The 23,315-nt window shown below is 44.6% G+C and overlaps 1 protein-coding gene across 4 annotated transcripts in view; it reads right to left on the minus strand.

Moving 5' to 3' along the window:
* The window catches only part of INPP5A (inositol polyphosphate-5-phosphatase A), a 239,861-nt gene that overhangs the window by 163,871 nt on the left and 52,675 nt on the right, over positions 1-23,315 (minus strand). For all 4 annotated transcript variants that reach the window (XR_014564893.1, XM_083741100.1, XM_083741101.1 and 1 more), the window contains 2 exons: positions 19,970-20,011; positions 307-407 (listed from right to left, as the gene is read on the minus strand). Coding sequence is in view for 3 of the 4 variants with exons in the window: in XM_083741100.1 (XP_083597226.1) it covers positions 307-407; positions 19,970-20,011 (143 nt within the window). In the remaining variant the exon portion in view is untranslated. The remainder of the gene's footprint in view (positions 1-306; positions 408-19,969; positions 20,012-23,315) is intronic.

Raw genomic sequence — 23,315 nt, forward strand, 5'->3', positions numbered from 1 at the left:
GGTACCTATTTATCTACTTGAACTGGTGTACTTTCGAACTGCTAGGTTGGAAGAAGCTGGGACAGAGCAAGGGGAGCTCACTCCGTCGCAGGGATTCGAACCACCAAACTTCTGGACAGCAAGCCCAAGAGGCTCAGTGGTTGAGACCACAGCGCCACCCACTCCCCTTGATACATGTAGTGAATGAAGTGGTAATTTGAAGGAGACATGAAATACCTTACTTTTAAAAAAAGGTGTGGGGGTAATTTTGACTTTGAAGCACAAGCCATTGTCTAGGTTGGAACCCCATCGTTTCTCGTTACTTACTTAACAAACTTGTCCACATGAGACATGGATGCTTCATAGTTTTTCCCACCAAACTCTTGACAGTGCAACGCCATGAAGTGCGGTTTGTGTGTATGTACAACCTGTAAAATGAAAGGAGAAGGGGAAAAAAAAGCATGAGCACTGTCACAATTCTAAAAATTACACAAACTGAGCAAGATTAGTAGAAATGAATGTTTTTCAGGGTAATGGCTTGCACGACAACTTTTCTGGTCACAATAGCATTTTTGGTAAGAGTTCTTATCTGCAAAATGTACTGGAAGCATTGGTCAAACCCCTGACAAAACACTTTCCTGCGGCATAGTGCTTCAAGGTTTCTAGGTTCTGCGGCTGAGCCGCTTACATACATTGCACTTTTGCTACACAGACAGGATGTGCGTGGCAAAATGAGACCTATGAAGCAGCCAGCCATCCCTACACTGTACACACAGATTTATGGATAAAGAAGTAATAATGCCTCTAGCACATTTGTCACCATTAATCATGCATGGAACTTAAGCCATAACTAGAAAACAAACGGGATGGACTGACTCTGTGTTACACTGGCAGACAACTGAACAAAATGTTCCCTTTTCCCGAGTGACCAGAAAAGCACTACACCTTTCTCTCCCTGAAATACCACTTAAAACACATGACACATTTTTTTTTTTTAAAAAAACCTTAATACTGTAAGTTGAACATGATAGGATCAGCCTTGGAAGAAAAGATAGTGGGACGAGATTAAATGGCTTTTATTCTTAATATAGATTGTGGAGGATGTTGGTAACAGGTCCTCAGAGAGTGGCGTTTTATGATGGAGAGGGAAAAGGATAATAAAGTTGTTTCCTGTGGGATAACCTAGGAGAGAGTTGTTACAAGTTGACTGACGGTACCACAATGTAGTGACTATACCGGAAGCATGGATGGCCCACCTGAAGGGCAAGTTCCATGTGACACAAACTGTGGGGGTCCATGGCAGAATTATTTTATAACCTGGGAATGACAAAGAGTCAGGGCTGCAATCCTGTCATTTCCCCGTTCAGCAGCCTAGAGCAGGGATTTCTGTCCTTAGGGCCCAAATATGCTGAGGCCGAACAGTCACTAAATGATTGTACAGAAATGGAGTCTTGTCATGATTCGCCCAGAAAATTGTGGCATAGTTTGACAATTACTTCTGCTTGATGGCTATCAAATCCCACATTAGAGATGTGAGAACAGTGAACAAGGGGGTCTGGGCTGTACTGATAATAATATTTTTTTATTTATACTCCGCCCATCTGGCTGGGTTTCCCCAGCCACTCTGGGTGGCTCCCAACAGAATATTAAAAACACAATAAAACATTAAAAACTTCCCTAAACAGGGCTGCTTTCAAATGTCTTCCAAAAGTCAGATAGTTGTTTATTTCCTTGACATCTGAAGGGAGGGCGTTCCACAGGGCGGGCGCCACTACCGAGAAGGCCCTCTGCGCTGGACCTCAGTGTCCAGGCTGAGTGATGGGGGTGGAGACGCTCCAGGTATACTGGGCAGAGGCTGTTTAGGGCTTTAAAGGTTAGCAACAGCACTAGCCTGCCATCCTGTTCTTGCCAAATTCTGCCCCTGACTGTCACACAATGAGGCAACAACCTGACAGGGGATTCGCCACATGTTTCAGCTTAGCTGAATGTGCTAAGAACCCCCCCCCCCCTCCAATCTACAAACCCAGCACAATCTTTCAAACAAATGCAAAAAGAATCCTCCCTTGGACCCTTTCCCTGCCTAATCATGTCAGAGGGTATTTACTCTACCGTGGATGTAATATTTTGGCTCGAGTCTACTCTGTGCCCACAAGAAAGCAGCACACCCACTATGAATTTCGATACGTGCTTTTTTAAACGCTGTAATGCTGCATTTTAAGAAATAAAATGACAGGGCACAGGGCAAGCAAAGAAACCGAAGCCCTGAGCGTAAATGCCCAGCGGCAATTATGTGGGATGCTCCCTTACAGGACCTTTGCTAAGGGGGCGGGAATCACACTCTAAACTATAATTAAGTCCACATTTTGCAGAAAGTTAAAATGTTAAGTTCTTTAAAAAGACTTACAACACGAGCTCAGTGGTTATATTAAGGGCCGGTTGTTTAAAGATAGAATTAAGCGGTTTTGCGTTTTCCACTCTTCAACAAGCAAGGGATCTGTCCCTGGCAGCAAGAACAAGTCCTGTTTCCTCTAATTCAAGGGTAGGAACTGAGTGCACTAAGGCCATGCTACTGCATGTATGTCTGGAGCGCCGACTGCTATTGCGAGGTGGGATTTCACGTTCCAAAGCTTTAAATGAGAAACATAAAAATGTCACAGCAGCAGCCTTTCTTAATAGTCACAATGGCTTTAGACGTGTGTACCAACTTTCAACCTACTGTTCAAGTGCCTTTCAAGAGAGGAATTTGCAGCCCCGTAAGTCTTCCCCAGTTGTTCTGCTGCAGCGTCGCGCTGAGCTAAGCCATAGTTTGCCGCCGCATGTAGCCCGACCCTGGACTCAAGGCTTAGCTCTCCCAAACTAACCACGAGTCCTGAATCCAGGCTCATGCAGAGGTTGGGGAACATCAGGGTACACTTGCCCAAAGCAATAGGTGCTGACTCACAGGGGCTGAGACAGTTTTGGCCCCAGAAAATATATTATGTTAGGGGACTGGGCCCCCTCAATATTCAGAGAATGTTGCATGGTCCCTCACCCCCCAATCCTCTGGAGAAGCTCCAGACCTCAGAGGGTTATGTTGGCCAGGGGCCCTACCAGGGACTAGTTGCTTTTTTGTTTGAGTTTATAACTTTATTCTAACAAGACTCCCACCCCGGGCCCCAGACCAGCTCTGCAAGGGCTCTGCATAAATCACAGGACAAACCTTGTTAACAAGTGGTGGGTGGCTTGTTCGAAAGAGCTAAACCACAAGCCTTGGTTTTGGACAAAATGCTAAGCAAACTATAGCTTAACAGCAGCAAAAGGACCAGGGAGGAGCGAAGTGGCAACCGTTTTGTCTTCCGTAGTCTGCTTACATGTTTACGCCAAGCTATGCTTTAACTTAATGTTTCTTAAACCCACTTATGTGACAGGGGTGCCAGGAGGAAAGAACAGAGTACCGTACCGTGAGATACGTGGGGAAAGATTGCAATAAGAATGGATAATAAGTGGAATAAAGAAAAGGGGGGAAATGCCACAATGGAAGAAAGAGCAAACCCCCTCTGCAAAATTAAAATCTGAAGTCCAATAGCTTTGCACTATATAGTATAAACATTAATGTTTCAGCGCATACTATCTGTACGTGAGAAGTGGGGGTGGGGGGGAGATGCAAGATGGAAATAAAACCTTCATTCAAATTGAAAGCTGCTGCTCAGGAGTAGATGCTTTCCACGCCACCCCCGAAACCAAGTCATATGAACAACATTCCCATGCAAAACGCACCGTAAACATGTCCTTAGCAGCTTAGCAAGTTGGTCACACTCAAAAAGTAGAAGAGGTAGCCCTATCCATCACTTTGAAATACTCATTAAAGCAAAGTGCCTGCCAGCCACTAATAAGTTAATCAATAAAGGTGTGTGTGTAACAGAAAGTATGCCACTTGGCAGGAATATCATTGATGAAGTATTTGAATCTGACCCCAAACAGTCAGCAGCAGGTCAAGAGCCATCTACTTACTGTTTACCTGTGCGGTGAGGGGCTGGCAGCACATTAAAACGAACAACTAATATCAATCACATCAGGTCAATGGCAAGAGCAGGACACAATTAAGCCAGAGACAAACACAGAAATGCAAAGAATTTTTACTGTTTGTTGCAGCCAAGTCAACCTCTTTTTCTTTTTAAACCAACTGAAGGTGCTTTGCATTGAGCTTGAAAGTCTCTAGGCAAATAATTTTATTCAATATTCAGGCGCAGCCTTTCTGCCTTGGGGAAAAACAACAACAAACCAAGGCCGTTGGAATTCAATAAGAAGAGAAAGGTAGCAATAGTTTATTCAACTAACGCCCACCCACACATGCTTGGGGAATTCTGAGGAGCAGCGAAGACAATTTGTGATGGGGGGGGATCACGGGGATGATTGGAAAGATGACTCATTTAGGTTCCTTCCACCATATACAGTGGTACCTCGGGTTACATACGCTTCAGGTTACATACGCTTCAGGTTACATACGCCGCTAACCCAGAAATAGTACCTTGGGTTAAGAACTTTGCTTCAGGATGAGAACAGAAATCGTGTGGTGGCGGTGCGGCAGCAGCGGGAGGCCCCATTAGCTAAAGTGGTACCTCAGGTTAAGAACGGACCATCAGAATGAATTAAGTACGTAACCAGAGGTACCACTGTATAGTGGCCGTGCTTTGCTCAATTTGAACCACCATGTTTTGGTGCTTTCATTAGATGTTTCATGGAGCTACTTAAAATGATTACCAGGAGTTCTGTACACTTTGTCTAAAACACAAAAGCAAACTTGGATATACTTCTAGGGGAAAGCTTTTTTAGGGCAAGAAAAACAAGACTTAAACCGAAACATTAGGTGGTCACAAAAGTTTGTTTTAGCAAACACTCTTGTATTTTAATAAGGTGTATCATTTGAGAGATGTAAAAAAAAAAAAAAAGTTTTATAGAGTAGTTGGTAAACAGCCAATATTTGCTATTTATTTCATAAAATCCTGCTGGATTTCAAACAAACCACAATTCGTTTCCACAGCAAACATTTTCCTACACTTGCTTATTATATTTTAGTTACCTGGCATTTAAAGTGAGTTCAGTGAAACTGGCTACCGTTTGTATTAATGAATTACTCTAAAGGTCAGGTTTGTGGACGGAGGAATATACAAAGCTGCTCTCTACCTGGTAAGCTTATCTGCCCTTACTGACTCAAACACCGCCTCCTCTGACAGCCGTGACTATTCAGAGCCTGAGGAAGAGGCAATTTGCATCTCATCCCATCTGATCTTTTAAACTGCAGATTCCCAGAACAGATCCAGATGCCTCTTTAATACAACACAAGTACTCTGCCATTGAGTGACAGGACCGCCCCACTTATGTTTAAGTAGGAAAGCCAAAGCTGTTGTTTGTGGGGGGGGGGGGTTGGTAAGGAATATTAACCCCCTTAAGGCTTAAAAGGCTAGCAAGTCCATTACTGTGACTTTACATTGGAAGGAGTAATAGTTAAAAGGTTCTATGGCACATGTATGGCACACGGCCATACGTAATGCATCACAACTGCCAGCGAAACTCAGCACAACAATGAGGGATCTGAGTTAAGGAAAGGAAGTGCACATTGGACTATATAGAGTTAAAAAGACAACACATCTGGGGTGCAACTTTCCAGAGGCTACTTTGCTGCTGGGCAGCCTTCCAGAGGCAACATGGCCCTGTGGGCAAAGCCAGAAGAAAAAGTGGACCAAGTAGCAATGTAAATTTTACTGTAAACAGGAGCGAGCCAGCAATTTGAGACTGCAGCTGTGTGCAGCCAGCTTCTCTTACACCCTCTTCATATCCCTACTGGTTCTTGTTGCAGCAGGAAGGGGAGACTCCTTTGCCCCTTCGTCAGCCAGACTCATCTCTGCCTCTTGGTCCCTTTCCTCCCCTGCTTCAGCTTCTGCCTCTGGTTCTGGACGTCTGTCACAAGCTCTCCCAGCCTTGCTACCTCCCTCCCCTGGCTCAGAGCCTTCTTCCCTTAGGGGGTCCCCAGCTGGTTCCCCGCACCATTCTTCCACGTCCAACCTGTACAGGAGACTAGTTTCTTCTGCACACATGGCTCTGCATCCTTCATCTAGGCAAGTGAGAGGCATTACTGGACTTGAAGGATGTACTCCAACCAGGCAAAAACATTTGGGGTGCAAAGGAGGGACAATGATGTTTGTGGCCTAGAGGAAGCTCCAGACAGAAAACTCTGGGAGGCTGCATTCAGTGAATTGCATGCTCATTGCTCTCCAAACCTTAGAAGAGGATTTGAAACATACAGTACAGTGGAAGGCAACAGTACTAATCATATGTGGGAATAAAATGACATTCTTCTCCAGAACAGCCCTCTCAGCTTTCAGGATGTAAGGAGTACAAACAAGAGCACATGAGTCTACTCATATTTGAATTAGGTGATTCTCCGTAATCTGCTGCTGCCACGCCACCAACAGTAAATGCCACCGACTTGTTCAGACAATTCTCTGTTTGCTCTTCCTCTTCACATAACCTCATTCTACTTTCTCCACGTGTTCTTGATTACCGACCCCTTGAAGTCACAAAGGAGATCCCTATTCCTCTGCCTCATATGCCCCGAGTCATAATACAATCAGCAAAGTGCTACCAAGAAAGTGCAAACAATTCTTTTTCCAATGTTGGAAAAAATAGTAACGATCAGATAAAGCATGCTTTACACCTGCAGAAACTAGAGGTAATAATTCTTTACAGCACAATTGTTATTCCAGCTATTTGTTGGCAGGAGGCCAGCATCCTTTTACATGCTGACAACGGCTGCAAACTAAGAAGGGGGCAAGGAGGGGAATGCTGGGAGGAGAACTAATACCAGGCAGAATGCATAAACTGCTCTTTGCATCTGTCATCTTCAGAGGAGCTGTAGCTTCAGTAAGCTTCACAAAACCACCTTTTTCATGCATTTGCATCTAAATAAGCAAAATGGAAAAATGGGAATCCTTTCTTTTAAAAATACTGATGTAAGTACACAGACAAATGTGCACATGAGAAAAAAGGTTAAAAGCACACAACAGTACCCCAAATGGGGGAAAAATACAATTAGATATAAGAGTCAGAAGAAAGAGAACAGTAGCTCTGGCAGAGGTAGGGAATACCATTTGCAAATCAGACCATGCGGAACTCCTGAAACCATAGCTATGGTTTTCCCAGTAGTGATGTATGGAAGTGAGAGCTGGACCATCAAGAAAGCTGATCGCCAAAGAATTTATGCTTTTGAATTATGGTGCTGGAGGAGACTCTTGAGAGTCCCATGGACTGCAAAAAGATCTTAAGGAAATCAGCCCTGAGTGCCCACTGGAAGGACAGAAGCTGAGGCTCCAATACTTTGGCCACCTCATGAGAAGAGAAGACTCCCTGGAAAAGACCCTGATGTTGGGAAAGATTGAGGGCACAAGGAGAAGGGGATGACAGAGGATGAGATGGTTGGACAGTGTTGTTGAAGCTACCAGCATGAGTTTGACCAAACTGTGGGAGGCAGTGAAAGACAGGAGTGCCTGGAGTGCTCTGGTCCATGGGGTCACGAAGAGTCGGACACGACTAAACAACAACAACAACTCCTGAAACAACCAATTGTTTGATGAAGAGAAGGGGGTGACATTGTCCACAGCGTTCAGCACTGCCCTCTCCTGGACAAAATCCTCCTCCTGCTCCACAATGATTGAGCTTGTGGGGGCTGGTAGGTCAACATAGTTCTCAAATGCACCAGCCACTATTGGGAAAATCTGACCTTTCCACCCACATCCAAATCAAGCCAGGTGTACCAATCCACCTGCCCTGCCCTCCAAAATGAAATCTACACACGGTCTTATAAAATGAAGGCGACTGACAGTTTTGTACGTGACAACGCAAGGCCACAAAAATGGTACTGCATCAAGAATCAGAAGGTATGAGAGCAGAAAGAAGCATATTGCTAGCCAATTGGATCAGTCCACTGGCAATATGAACACTAAATGGACGGCAGAAACCCTGTATCTCTTCAGCAAGGCTCAATGTCAACAAAGGGCCAGAAGGTCAGGTCAAACAAACAATAGCCTATATTCCAAGTGGCAGACCTTGGCACCCATACAGGGCAGACTTGCATTGTTATAATACTTACTGAAAGAAGAGGGATATATTTGTGTGTACACAAACATGGGCAGAGACTTACAGTTCCTGTTTGTTTTCCAGTATTAATATCTAAGCAACTACTTACTGTACTCTATGACTACTTTCTATGAGGGGGTGTTGGGGGCTGGGGTGGGGCTGGTCTCTCTTCTGCTTTCAAGAGGAAAGAGAGAAGGAGAAAAGGGGATAAGAACACATATTCGATATGTGGAAGTTCCCTCTTTCACCTAGAAAAAGTTGATCAACTGAAGGGAAGGAGGGGAATTTGAACTAAGGATTCTCTCTCCCCACAAGAGAAGGGTGTGTGTGCAAAAGAGACAAGGATGAAGGCTCCACACAGAACATCATGTAACCCAGCCTGCTAACAGTAGAGGAATCTGGATCAAGGGTGAATTAAATCACAAACTAAATGTGGCTTGTGCTACGATGTGTACAGCACAGTAATTTATCTCTTCTACATCATAATCTGCTCTCCCTTCACTGCTCATTTACACAAAAAGCATAAAAGAGAGTCTCCACAGTTGTTGGTACGGAGCCATTCTTCTCCAGAGATGGGGTGGGCACATTCCAAACCCTTCTAAATGATCAGCCCCCTTAAAATGAATAAGTAAATCCCCTATCTTTGGTTTAATAAAAACGACTACGGTTAGGTTTCCCCTCTGCAGGCATCCACTTGGAATGTGTGGCTCTCAGGAGGAAATCCACAGGAGCCATGGGGGGCCCATAGCAGGTCCCTGCTGTCACCTGTCCTTGAGGAGACCCCTTTATACGCTTAACCGGTAAACGGGCTTTAGAGCACTGCCCTCCAAGGGAAGCACAGATGATCATGCTCCACTAGGGCATTTCTTCTGCATTAATGTCCCCTGCATAGTTTGCTTTGACTGTGTGTATGGCTGGGCAGAGAGTAGGGGCCTCACTACTGCTCACAAGACCAGGATGTACCGTGGACTTCAAAAAGCCGGGATAATCCTTCCTTTTGTGTGCTTTGGTGGGGAATGGGCATCCACACGCAGAAAACCTGGACAACAGTATATGGCCAGGAGGATTGCTGTCGTCACCAATCAGCTGAGTTCCCTATGGAGCACAGTGGAGCAGAAAGTGGAGCTTAAAGTCAGCACCTATCAGCTTTGGAAAGAGACCACCAGCACCGATCAGCTGATTGGGGGCAACACCAGCTGATTGGGCTTGACTGGGCTTCTTGTACTACAAAGGAAAAGTGGGTCTTCTGGGACCATAGAAATGCCAGGTAATTGCCTAGTGGGCAGGTCCTGTTGAAATGGCCAACCGAGGGCAGGAAAACCCAGGTCTGGCCTATGAGCCAGCTCTAGTGACCCTGTACGCAGATAGACTCCCCCTGTTTGGGAAGCAAAATTACTCAGCATAGTTCATCTGACTCCTCACGATTCCCCCTAGCAAAAGAGAAACGTTGGAAATTAATTTTCAGAGATTCCTGTTTTCCGAGTTTCTCTTTCAACAGAAAGCCCAGGCATAGGCACATTTTTTTTAAAAAAAAAATACAAATCCAGAGCTATCTCCTGAGAAATAGTTTATTAGCCCACCAACCACTCTGTTCTTAAATCCAGTCTGCTTCTGCAGAAGCTTAAATTCTTCTGAGAAAAGAAGGCTCTGTGGGCCATGTACTTATTTTCTTGCCGCTCTACACACACAGGATACCACAAGTTTCCATGATGTCACACACAGGGCTTGGCTGCCTTCCCAAGTATGATAAAACTTGAGTTCCTCTGTCCTTCCCCTCCACACCCTGCCTGCCATTCAACAGTCATACACTGCTCAAGCCTTTCCACCTGAACTGAAGAGGGATCTCTGAGGGAGGGACTGTCAAAGACTAAAACTAAAACAAAACTTACTAACCAACCCAGAAGCACACAAGGTCACACACGCAAACAGCACAGAAAGAGTGTACATTAAAACACTGTAAACAACTCTCAGTTTAAGTGGGGCAAAAGAACTTTCAGATTAAAACACTAACTTAACACATTTTGTGAAGCTCTTTTGCTACAGGCTGTTTTACAGGTTGGATGAACTGAGGGCCCGTGAATCCCATCAGAAAAATAAATAACTGGGTCTCTCTCTCACACACACCCTGCACCGAGAATAGATGAGATGTTTCCTGCTCAGCTAACTGTGGACTTCAGCCTTCAGGGACAGAAAGCTTTTTCAGTCCCAGAGCTGCATTTTCTCTTGCCTAACCCTTCAGGGGCCACAAGTCGGCAGGGACACTTGCACACCAATGCAGCACATGAATAAAATCATACAGCACGTGCATGAATCTCCCTTGAGCCTTTGCCTCCCACCCCCAAACCTATTTGTGAAGCAGGGGAGGAGAGGACTCTTTGTGGAAATTGCAGCAGGGGAGGAAGGGGTTAAGGCTTTCCTCCCCAGCTGTGCTTTCCACTAAGAACTCTCTGTGAACAGCACTTCATCTTGAAAAATAACCTTCCTTGGCACACAAAAATGTTGCTGTTCTGAAGCCAAATTGTGGCACGGGGAGAGGCAGATTTAGCAGGAGGGTCAGACTATGCAGAGAGGGGTTTATCCTGATCCCAGATGCAAGCCCTTCTGCCCTCCAAATGCTCCTGAGCCACAATTAGACTTGAAAAAAGCCACCTGTTGGCATCATTAATGGTACCACACCGAAGATCCTTCCCCAGCTGCAACACCCCCTGAAAACAGTCCCCGTACCACATTCAGACTTTTTGTGGGGGATACTGTTTTCAAGCCCCTAATTATTTTGGGGAGGCAGGGTAAGGAGATGGTCTGACAGCTGGATGGGGATCTAGCCCATAGGACACCAGTCATCACCCCCCCCCAATTAAAAGTACTCCAAATCAAAGTACTAGCCTGACTGGAACGTAAGCTCTGTAGTACAATACTGCTAACAAGATATACCCACCTCTCCTATTAAGTGGATCTCAACAGGAACTCATAAGGAGTCACCAACTGTGTGTCCTCTTTCTCCCATAAAGGAGAACACTTTACTGAACCCCACCCCACCCCCACCTCAACCTTTCACCCAGGGAATGTGCTCCCTCTCTGCACCTCCCCACCTCAATCTAGGCCTAGCTCAGAGACTCAACAAAGCTACAGCAACTTGTGGGGCAGGAGAACTATGAAGGCTGGCCAATCTTGCATATGGTTCAATGAGGGACCAAAAACAACAGGGAAGCTTCACTTTCTGCGAAGTTCTGGTTGAGTTGGTGTTTTATGTGCTAGCATGTACACCTGATATTTATATTATGAAATCGGACACCCATGGCAAAGTGAAGAACCTGCAGCTTCTTCTGCTGCACTGACACATCTGGCTTTACCCTAAAACCACAAAATGCAAACATATTTCCATGACCTTTTTTCTTTTTCTAAACCAGACATTTCTCTTTCAAAGCTCTGCCCTGAGTGTGGTCCACATTCTACCATGCTAAATAAATCAAGGAAGGCCAAATTCCTGGTTAGGCAATTTTTTGTTGAATTTTATCTAAAGGTATATTGTTACTGCATCTTAAAACAAACCTGATCCCTGCAGGATTTCGTACTGTGAGTAATTCTCCCTTAGGTGGGCTTATTGGTATGGCTTTTCAATGTGAGCAGATTTCAGGCTTGCAAGATCTACTTTGTGGCTTGTTTGTTGTTTGTTTTACTGGAGCCCCAAGATCTGCAAACCAGAACCAAGTGCAAAAGAAGTGAGATTAGAATTAAAGAAAAGCCACTGAGCACATTCTGAGTCTAGGAGTTCATTTTTGTGTCTAGAACTGGACTGAGCTCATAGCCTTTTCATACAAAAGTCCAGTCCTGTTTGCTTCCAGATTTTCAGCAGCCTTGTGTAAGTGAAAAAAATGCCATGTTGCCTTGTTTATTTCAGGCTATTTATACACCATTTAATTACTGAATAAGGTGAACACAAAACCTAAAGAGCAAACAAAGGGTAAAATCAATTTAAAATTAACCATAAAATGACTTCCTTAACGTGACAATTGATATAAAAAGCGCCTGAAGTTCAACAGGAGGAGAGGCCGGGTCTAGGGGGTTCCAGAGAATCAGGTCCACATTACGGAAACAAACAACTCCTGTTGAGTAGGAGCTAGGCATCTGACCCCATGAATCTGACTCACCTGGAGACTCCCTCAAAGATCTCAATGACTGAACTGGAATAGAAGGGATAAGGCATTCTGGACCCAAGTTATTAGAGGCCTTGTAAATTAATACAAAAACCCTGAACTAGGCCTGGCAATATATGGGCAACCAGTGCAAGATTTTAAGCACTGGAGTTGTGTGCTTTTAAGCACCAGTAGTATGTTGGGACTTGCTGTTGTTGAACAATCAAGAGTCAGAAACCCTTGCTCATCTACTTCTAATCGTGCAGAGATACTTCAAGAGATCTTGACTGACCTTCTGACCACCCAAGATCCTTCAAGAGATCTTGTTCAACCTTCTGGCCACCCAAGAGCAGCTTCCTCTCTACATGTTCACCACCAAGCCTTCGTAGCAGTGAGTGGCAGCAGCCTGTGGCCTTCTGGACGTTGATACGTCTCCTCCCATGAGCCTTTGCCAACACAGCAAGTTGCATTCCAGCAACCACCCTCAACCCTAAGTTGTTACATACAGAAAGTGTTCTTTGACTGTGCCCTCCACTTACCTGAGTATACCCGTTGCAAAATTTTGCTTTTTGGTTTGTGATTGCAATAACATCAACATTTTATTGATTTACAGTACAGAGCTATGCTTGTTTACTCAGAAGTAAATCCCACTGAATTCAGTTACTTTTATTCTCAAGTTAAGTGAATGCTGACTTGTAGTTTAAGTCTTATTTTTAATGGGTGTGGGTGTTGTGGGTGTATGAGCTGCCCTGGACATTTATTTCGGTAGCAACATGGAATTCTCGCCCCCCCCCCCTTACAAATTTTATAAATATTAACCAAACCAAGCCAGCAGCATTTTCCACAATGGAAAAGGGGAAATGATAACAAGTGAGGTGCAGGGAACAGTATCATGGCGTTCATAATCAGATTTAAGTTATCAGTATGTTTCCATCTACATAAATGTTAATCTGCAACTTCTTGGTTGAAAGCCAACTCGCTTAGTTGAAATCTTCAAACCGCTTCATTTTAAAGCCAGCCCACAAGTGTCCCTTGCTGACCTTTTTTTCCACTCAGGGGAACAGCCTGGCAGACAAAGCTACAATCCTATATCCTCTTACACAGGAGTAAACTCAACTGAACTTTATGGGCTTACTTCCCAGGAGGCATATGCATCAAGTCTGCAGAAGTTGCAAAAGTCCAGTATAAGTTTATAACAGACTACCTGCCCCCGCACAGCTACACGTGTCAATCATGATATTAATTAAGTAAATAAATCTCCAGTGGACAGAGACCTCTATAGCTCAGTTGGTAGAGCACAGGACTCTTAATCTCAGGATCATGGGTTTGAGCCCCATGTTGGGCAAAAGATTCCTGCATTGCAGGGGGTTGGGCTAGATGACCCTCGTGGTCCCTTCCAACTCTACAATTCTATGATTATCCAATATCTCTACAAATACAGTAGCAATTCTCTGGGCACATGACTCATCATGAATCAGCTGCTTGATGATCCCCTCAGCATGTTCCACTTCAGTAGGCTCATGCTTGACACTTGATGATGCCGTCATCACTTCAGCCATGGATATAGGGTAGTTAGAGAAACACCGCTTCCTCACAAACTTCCTCCCGTGTAATACAATGAATTTACTTGGCTGTTAATCAACAGTCACTCCCAGCCTTGCTCAAATTGTTCTATATGGCTCTCTGAGTTCCTTTCTTCTTATAAGTGTCAAAAACAATTTTCACATGGATTGGGGGGTCGGGCCACCATCTTGCATCATTCTATTTGCCGAAAAGGAGGGGCCACCAACCTTCTTGGGCCTGTGGCACATTTGAAATTTTGAGGGAATGCTGTAGGGACCACCTTCTCTGTTTGCTTCCCCTCCACCTCCAGCTTCCCAGACTGAAAGTAAGAGAGAAAACATGTGCATCGTCCACACGCAAAGGAAGTCAATTAATATTCATATTTTACAAGAGAGGAACACTATGGTTGCTAACTGATTCGTAAAAAACCAGCCACAGCAGATCCCCCTCCCCTTCCTATTTTACATGCTACTGTTGCAATTATTGGTGTTTGAAATCCTAGCCAATATACTACAAATATCCCAAAGATGTAGCAGTAAATACCAATCCACCTTTTCTGCCAGACCTCCAGGGCTGACTGCTCCGCCTATTTCAGCCCTCTTCTGGTTCTGGGAGGCAGAGCAGGGAAGGGAGCTTGTTGCAGCAGGAGGGGGAGACACCTATCACTCTACACCAGCCAAACTCATCTCTGTCCCTTGGCCTCCCATGCACCTGTTATACTGCCTCCCCACAGCTGTCTAAGTCCCCTCCACTCCAAGGCTTTCCCCAAATAACTGGAGACTGTGGTTGAATGAAGCCAACCACTCCTCCACCCTCTTCACACCTCTCCTGGTTCTGGGAGACGAGGGGAAAGGGAAGCTTACTACAGCAGGTAGTAAGCAGGGGAGACACCCTTGCCCCTTCACCAGTCAGACTCGTCTCTGCTTCTTGGCCCTTCTCCCCTGCTTCTGGACTTCTCTCTGCCACAGACTCTCCCACCTCACTAAACCTTGTTACCTCCTCCGTTCCCAACACCTTCTCTTCCCAGTCTTCTCCCTCTGACCACTCATCACTGTCCCACCACCAATCCCCTGGGCTCTGAGCCGCCTTTCCCCTTGGTGGTTCCCCAGCTGGTTCTTCCCACCATTCCTCTGCGTCCAACCAGTCCGTGACAGCTGGGCTCAAGAGGAGTGGGTTATGAGAGCACATGCATGCCTGATGCAAGATGAGGGGCTGCAGGAGCAATGTGCCATGCTTCGTGACGTTACCAGGTTCTGCCCAGTGTGACATCACCACAGGTCACCCCTACACCTCAGGTTTGGGGCTTGAAATCCTGGCAACTCTACTAGTCAGTTCAGCGAGGCATGAAACAGAAAGGCAGGTGGCTGGGAGACAATCTTGGTAGAAAGGAAAGTGATACTGACTGATGACTGGGTGGAAAACTGCAACGCATTTTAATAACTGTGGAAATACAAGACATCCCATCAGTATTGGCATTCTCCTGCTCTTGAAGAAACACCTATTCCCCTACATGATCTCCTGACTTGAACCTCCTGTTTAAATTGCTCTTTTAACTCCTAAAAGCCATGCTGCTTTAATAGGTTTATTTCATTGGAGAACTTCATTGCAAGTGCTTATTTTCATGTTTTGATGAAATTGCTTTCTTGTGTATTTTAACTACAGTAGTACCTCGGGTTACACACGCTTCAGTTTACAGACTCCGCTAACCCAGAAATAGTACCTCAGGTTAAGAACTTTGCTTCAGGGTGAGAACAGAAATCGTGCTCCAGTGGTGCAGTGGCAGCAGGAGGCCCCCATTAGCTAAAGTGGTGCTTCAGGTTAAGAACAGTTTCAGGTTAAGAACGGACCTCCGGAACGAATTAAGTACGTAACCACTGTACCACTGTACCACTGTATTGTGTTTTTATTTTCTGTAATTGCTTTATGCTTATGAAGCACTTAGAAGTCACCTTGGCGGTATATAAATTAGCAAATTATAAGAAAGAGAATTTCTGCAGTTCCTCCCTAGATTTGCCAATCTGTTCAAACAACAAAATACAGAAGTGAGAGCACCAGCTTTATTTGCAGCTTCGCTTGAAATACAGTCAATTGGGTGGGTGGTGGTGGGGAAGCAACATTGCAACTGTAGATCAAAACGGTTAAGAATAAGGAAGAAGAGAAATCTTAGTTAAAGCCGTAGCAGATTACACTTTCTAGAAATACGTGTGAGTACCACTAAGTATTCTTCCTTTTTTTTCAAAGGGTGTATGCACCACTTAGAGAAGTTCTGTTCAACTTTCAGTTTAACAGAGGTTATGAACATTATGTTGACACGACTATACATGCAAATTACATTCCGCAGAAAGGACAGGGGAAATGTGGTTTGTGGTTTATCTTGTTTCAACTTCACAAAACAAACCATCTACAATCATTTTCCAACTCTTCTCTGTTGACATTGTGATATGTCTCTAACAACAACCATTTAAAAAACAATGGACACTGATTTTCCCTACCTTAATGAAGAGAACACATTTATCCAAAAGCAGGGACTTTTAAAGAAAGTTTTTGTTATTTACGTATATTTTTACTGTTGTAACTCCATGAAGTGCAAATTTTGCTGTATGTATCCTATACCCCATATAGCAAAAGGAACAGGCCCAGTGTTGGGGAATCTATAGCCCCACAGATGTTGAACTCCAACTCACATCAGCCCCAGCCAACATGTCAAGGATGATGGGAGCTGAAGTCCAATGACTTCTGGAGGGCCACACGTTCTCAACATCTGGAGTAAGAACTGTTGTGGAGTTATGGTTTGTTTCGGTCTAATCAAACCATGATCTGTAGCCACTATCTGTTCTGGCTTACTGCTCATGGTTTGAGCAAAAAACAAGAACGCACACACACAACCCAAACAACCACAATCCCCAATTTGTACATAATACTTAGTCAAGGATTGTGGTTTGTTTTCCCCATGCATTGATGGGGAGGAGCACAGTGGCCCAGATTAGTGGAATAATGGTAAACCACTCACTCTGGTTTCCTGTGACGTGTGGATTGACCTACAGATTGAGTAAAGTATTCCCAAGAAATGGGGAAGCTACAACTGCTGCTGCCGCCGCTACTGCCTGTAAGAACTGCCAGGGACATTAAAGTAGAACAAGACAGGGAGGGACAAGAAGGGAGGGAATTTACAACAAAAAGCACCTGCTGCATGAATGTCATTTGGATTGTATGCAAAAAATCTAGAGTCATTTTTACTTCCCTATTCCACATAGTGCACAGAGTATGGAAAGCCCTTCAGGGTGTGAACTGAGCTTGTGTTCCTCAGGCACTGATTTAGGGCAAGGTCCCCTTCAGCCACACATCCTCCTTGCCTAATGTATGCCTAGCCTGCTTATGCCCACAGCTTCAGCTTCCAACATATCAGGAATTTTTTTACGTAGAGACACTTTCCAACAAGCAACCCCACTTGAATGCATTGTGAGCTGATGACATCCTTCAAAACCAGGTGCCTCCTCCATACATTTAAATGTGATATAGAGGTCACACCAGAGAAGTGAGGTAGGCAGAACCTCTCCCTGCTTACCTCCCCATATCGCTATGCAACCCCCTGCACTTCTCTCTCAGCTGAGCCTCCAGCATCATAGTTCAACTAAGGAGAAAGACAGCTGGGCAGGTCAGTGGACCACCGGAGAGCATCCTTAACAGCAGATCCCTGATACCTGCTATAGGGCCTTCTTAAACAAAAACAAAAAACTTTCATCCAGAAGGCTGCCTCCCTCCCACCCACAATGCCCTGGAAATTCTGGGGAAATTGCTTCTGCTTGGAATAGTTGTCAGAATCAAGGAACAAATGGTGGGGGGTGTCACTACTGTAGGTGGGGGTCCACAATACACTTTGCTGAAGGCACACCCAGCCCTGAAGTCACTCCTGATTGCTGTCATCGGTTTTACTCACCGAATTGCTAAACCAGTGCAAGCTCTGACATTTCAGTGGGGCCTGCACCACTCTACAAAGATTTTAGAGACGCTCCGATGGTAGGTCTAAAAACCAGTGATGGAGAACTTGTGGGCCTCCTGATGTTGTTAGACAACATCTCCCATCATCTCTGACCACCAACCATGTTGGCTGGGGCAGATGGGAGTTGTAGACCAGAGGGTCACAAGTTCCCCCATCCCTGCCCTAAATCATCTGCCCCAGTGAAGACACATTTGAGATAATAAGAACACTTCAGGCTTGGGTTTCCCATTAGACTTGACATTTGACATTTACTGCTTTGACCGCCCGCTGCCCCCCTCAGCACATCCACTTCTATTCCTCACTTGAAAGTCTTTTCTTCCACAGAGAACGGGATCTCCTTTAGGTGAGTTCAACCATTCAAGAAAACATGAGGTTATCTACGTGGGTGCTAAACAATATAAATTGATATCCAAGTTCTACTCCACCCATAAAAATGAATAAAGTCTATAAATAGTTGATTTTCACAGGACCTTAGCTTGAACGGAATCTTATATTATTCCAGTATAATATAAAACTTGATCCTAAAGTTTCAGGCCAGTGTATCTATTACCAGAAAAAAAATCAGCTTCTGTGATCCTTAGAGTTTGGGACATTTCCCCCAAGTCAAGGATGGGGAATCTCCAGATGTTGGTAGCCCTACAACTCCCATCATCCCTTATCATTGGCCATGCTGTCTCAGACTAATGGGAGTCTGAGACCAACAACATGTGGATGGCTACAGCATTCCCATCCCTCTTCTAAACATTTATATGTTGAAGTCTTATCTAAAAAAGGTAAAGGTAAAGGTACCCCTGCCCGTACAGGCCAGTCTTGACAGACTCTGGGGTTGTGCGCCCATCTCACTCAAGAGGCCAGGGGCCAGCGCTGTCCGGAGACACTTCCGGGTCACGTGGCCAGCGTGACAAAGCTGCATCTGGTGAGCCAGAGCCGCACACGGAAACGCCGTTTACCTTCCCGCTGGTAAGCGGTCCCTATTTATCTACTTGCACCCGGAGGTGCTTTCGAACTGCTAGGTTGGCAGGCGCTGGGACCGAGCAGCGGGAGCGCACCCCGCCGCAGGGATTCGAACCGCCGACCTTTCGATCGGCAAGTCCTAGGCGCTGAGGCTTTAACCCACAGCGCCAAAAGAAACAAAATCACTCTCTTTAAGTCGGGCCATGGCTATACAGTACCACTGAAACAAATCCTTCATTTTTCTTTTAAACACTGGCTGACCTTTACTCACAACTTGCAAGAGATCGCCCTATCTATTGATTTTTATTAATACTATGTTCCAGGCAAGCATGTTTATGATAGCAGCCTTACTCATGATTTCCGGTAAGAGTTTAAACAGAGCCAAATACATGTTAGAATTTATTTATTTTTTGGGAGGAAAAAAATCCTTTATCACAAAATGGACAGTCTCTCAAATATTTTATATGGTGTCTTGAACAATGCTATACAATGCATTTCAATGTAAATTTGACAAATGTTTATGTTTTGGGGTCCAAGAAAGGAAATATTTATATGGCTTTAATTAGTGACAGTTGAAAATTTTTGTTTTGTTCAGGACGTTTGTTTATAATGGCAGTTTGCAGAGAAATGTTTTATCTTCCTCTTCTAAGGCTGTGTATACAAGAGTCAAAACCTACAGTTGAGTATTAGCCTACTGTCCCTTGTACACTTAAAAAAATAAAAGTTATTCCAGTCCTGCTGTTCTTTTGTTTTTAATTTTCACAGATTCTTTAGGTTTTTGATGTTTAGATTAGGTAAAAGGTAAAGGTACCCCTGCCCATACGGGCCAGTCTTGACAGACTCTGGGGTTGTGCGCCCATCTCACTCAAGAGGCCAGGGGCCAGCGCTGTCCGGAGACACTTCCGGGTCACGTGGCCAGCGTGACAAAGCTGCTCTGGCGAGCCAGAGCCGCACACAGAAACGCCGTTTACCTTCCCGCTGGTAAGCGGTCCCTATTTATCTACTTGCACCCGGAGGTGCTTTCGAACTGCTAGGTTGGCAGGCGCTGGGACCGAGCAGCGGGAGCGCACCCCGCCGCAGGGATTCGAACCGCCGACCTTTCGATCGGCAAGTCCTAGGCGCTGAGGCTTTAACCCACAGCGCCACCTGCGTTTAGATTAGCCCACTGATAAAGACGCTGACAGTCTGTTTGACTTTATGTCATGAAAGAAAATAGTTCTCACTGTACCTGATAAAATTCCCGAAGCCAATTCTTCTGTAAATTTTCTGGCTGGAAAATAAACAAATAAAAAAAAATTAATATATGGCTTCTGTAATACAGACAAGGCAAAATGACTAAGCGAAAGATACAAGCACTGATTTTAGCATGTGCACACTTAAAAGGAGTATTTCAATTACACACAAATAAGACTTTTGATTTTTGTGATGTTGGAAGTTGATATTGCTTCTCTCAGGCACACAACCAATAAAACTTTTCACCAAAGGAACTTTGACATAGTGGGTTTCATTCAATGTTCTCTTCAGAGCAGACCCACTGAAATGAACAAGCATGACTAATCTAGGACCATTAATTTTAGTAAGTAATTAGTAATTTTAGTAACACTGGATACAACTCACTATATATAATTAATTTATAGCATTTGTGTCCTGCTCCTCAGCCAAAAAAGGCTCTCACAGTGGCTTACATAAATTCAAAACAAGACATTCCCTATCTGCAGGCTTACAAGCTTTGTTTTATAAAAAAAAATAAAAAATACAAGGGGGAAAAGGAAAATCAAAACTCAGACACCAATTTCTAGACCATTGTTCCTGTATTGACCAGCTGACGCAGTTCTGAGGCAGGAAGGTAGCTGATGGAGCTGAGACTCCAACAAAGGCGATGGAGTGAGCTCTGCTTCCTCTCTCCTGTTTATGCAGTTTGATGGAATGGCAGCCTGCAGGTGACATTTAAGGAAGGAGGCGGCCTGATGGAGCTGGCCTGTCCCAGCAGAGTCAATGGACCATTATGGTTGTGAGTCTTGGAAGACCTGCTCCCCGCCTTGAAGGCCTTCTTCCATCTGGCTGGGGTTGGGGGGGGGGGGCTGGTTGAATCCAGCTACAAAGTCTAATACTCTTGGGCTGGGGTATTGTTTGGTGAGGTTTGTTTGGGGTGGGGTGGCGGTGGTTGCTGTTATTGATATCAAATTTTTGGTATCTTTATTTTGTATATTTATTATTATTCGTTCATAATAACTGAGAATTGATATTCTCATAGCACCACTCGCCAGGCTATACAGCAGACTTTTTTCTGGAACCAAAACTCAGATACAATAGTACCTCAGTTTTCGAACATAATCCTTTCCGGAAGACTGTTCAAGTTCTGAAATGTTCGAAAACTGAAAACTCAGTAGCCGACAGCTAGGCCACAGGACCTTGCATTCAGCGGAAGTCACGTGGCATGTTCAACTTCCAAGGCTTCGAAAACCAAAGCATAGGTTTACGGCATTCGAAAACCGAAATGTTCGTCAACGGAGACGTTCGAATACTGAGGTACTACTGTACATAGAAAGTTGAACTGGAAGCAGATATTACAAAAAAATGAAAAACATGGGGCTGCTGCTGGAGACACTTGCCACTCTTGAAATGTGGGGGAATAATGAAACGAATGTGTGTGTTTTTAACTGCACCCACCCTGCCAGACCTGGAAATAGCAGGCAGAGCTGTTGATAAGTTGCTGGAGTCATAGCACCCCAGCAGGCTCACCACTGGTAACTGCTCTGGGCACTCCAGGGAGCAGGTCTTCTAGGACTGACAGGCCAAGATATTGCAATGGTGTCCACCGATAGTATCACTTGTACAGCCCAGTGCACAAATTAGACTATCTAAAAGCATTGTGAGCTGCTTGCTGGAAGCAGGGGAGGCAGGAACGTGACGATCTACTAAAAATTATGGGAGAAGGGGAATGGAATGAAATACACAGGAAGATATCAGGGCTAAATGGCTGGCACCTAAACTAGAAACACTCCACACTGCAACACTTCGTTGCAGGTCCCACTTCTTAACTTCTAATAGAAATATTTTACCAAACACAGTGATTTATAGATTGTCACAAAAAGAGAAAGGAAAATATTTTTACGGTTCTCGGGTAATGACCTCAAAGCTTTATGTTTTCTGTGTGACTTATTATCGGTTTTAAACTGTCAAGAGCTACAATTCCGAAAAGCAAAATGAAGAAAATGTTTTGGCGCCACTTTCAGTTTGGAAAACAAATACGAGAAGAGAGTCGCATCAGTTCAGGGCATTTTCAAACATCACAAGCCTTCCACGCCACCATGTTATATTCACTGCAAGCCTTTTAAACAATTAATATGGCAGACTGAGTTTGTTACACAAACGGGAAGTTGGCTCTCAGTGGCTAGAATGCAAATTCACAAGCCTCTGGTGTACAACCACCTCCAAACGGGGAACAGCTCCTAGCCAACACAATCCTTGCAAAAACGGCAAAACTCACCACCAGAAAAAAAGCCACAAAATAAATTTATGTCCAAGGCAGTCAGTCAACGGTGTTATGAAAAGGGATCGCTGCACTATAAAATACTTTATGGCAGCTGTTTTATAGATGCCAAATAATTCCAGCATTACACAAGGAGAGGACAGAGGTATGGGAAAGGCAACCCAGGCATAGAGCTGGTAACTTATTTTTATTTCTGCTCAGCGGCTGCACGGCGTTCTGGAAAATTACAGAGAAAATTCATGGACCTATAATCACAAATGCCAACTATCATTTGACATGCTTTTACAGCCTGTCAGTATAGCATTTTTTATATATATAAAGGCAGTTAAGACTGTTCTTACTCAAAGGAGCATAAAGACAGCTCTGCTGGAACAGCTCACGGAAGACCATCAAGAAAGTAACAAATCTATTTCCCAAAGCCATTTGGGTATTCTGGCAAATGTGAAGGCCTTTCCAGTGCTGACGCCCCAGTTGTGGAATGTCCTCCTTTCCCCTCTTTATCTTTGTGGTGCCAGGTGAAAGCCTTATTTTCCTAGGCACTGTATATTTAACTTTTAGTGCTTTTTCATGCATGTTTTCAATGGTGTGATGTTTCTGGTTTTCTCTCTTCCATTTCCATTGTGATTACCAAGTCACAAGTTACTATTCACAAAATTGTATTGTTCAAAGCCTTGTTCAAAGCAGTGTCGCTGACTGGTGTGTGAAATCAGCCATGGCTACTACATCTTCCTAGCCCTCTTCTATACAGTGGCAGCAAAGTTCCGTTGCCATGGCCATGCTCTCTGCATTTGGGTTTGGGCAGAAAGGGACTGCCTACCCAACCAGTCAAGGTAGCCAAGGGAGTTTAGACACAGCCATTTTTCTCTGCACCAGGCACAGTCACAGGCAGATGAGCTAGTGGGTTTGATGCGCACTTCTTTGCTGCCATGACTGCCACTAGGTAAGCTCCATGATGAACCCTCACCAGTGCTCAATTGCATTCGACTGCAGTTTCCCTCCACTCGCATTCGAACCATCTCTCAGCTCGTTTCCTCGCTCTAAGTTCTGGAGTATACCAAGGAGCCACAAAGCAGGAGAAGGC

The sequence above is a fragment of the Podarcis gaigeae genome, assembly GCF_964106915.1.
Source record: "Podarcis gaigeae genome assembly, chromosome: 5".
Taxonomy (NCBI): domain Eukaryota; kingdom Metazoa; phylum Chordata; class Lepidosauria; order Squamata; family Lacertidae; genus Podarcis; species Podarcis gaigeae.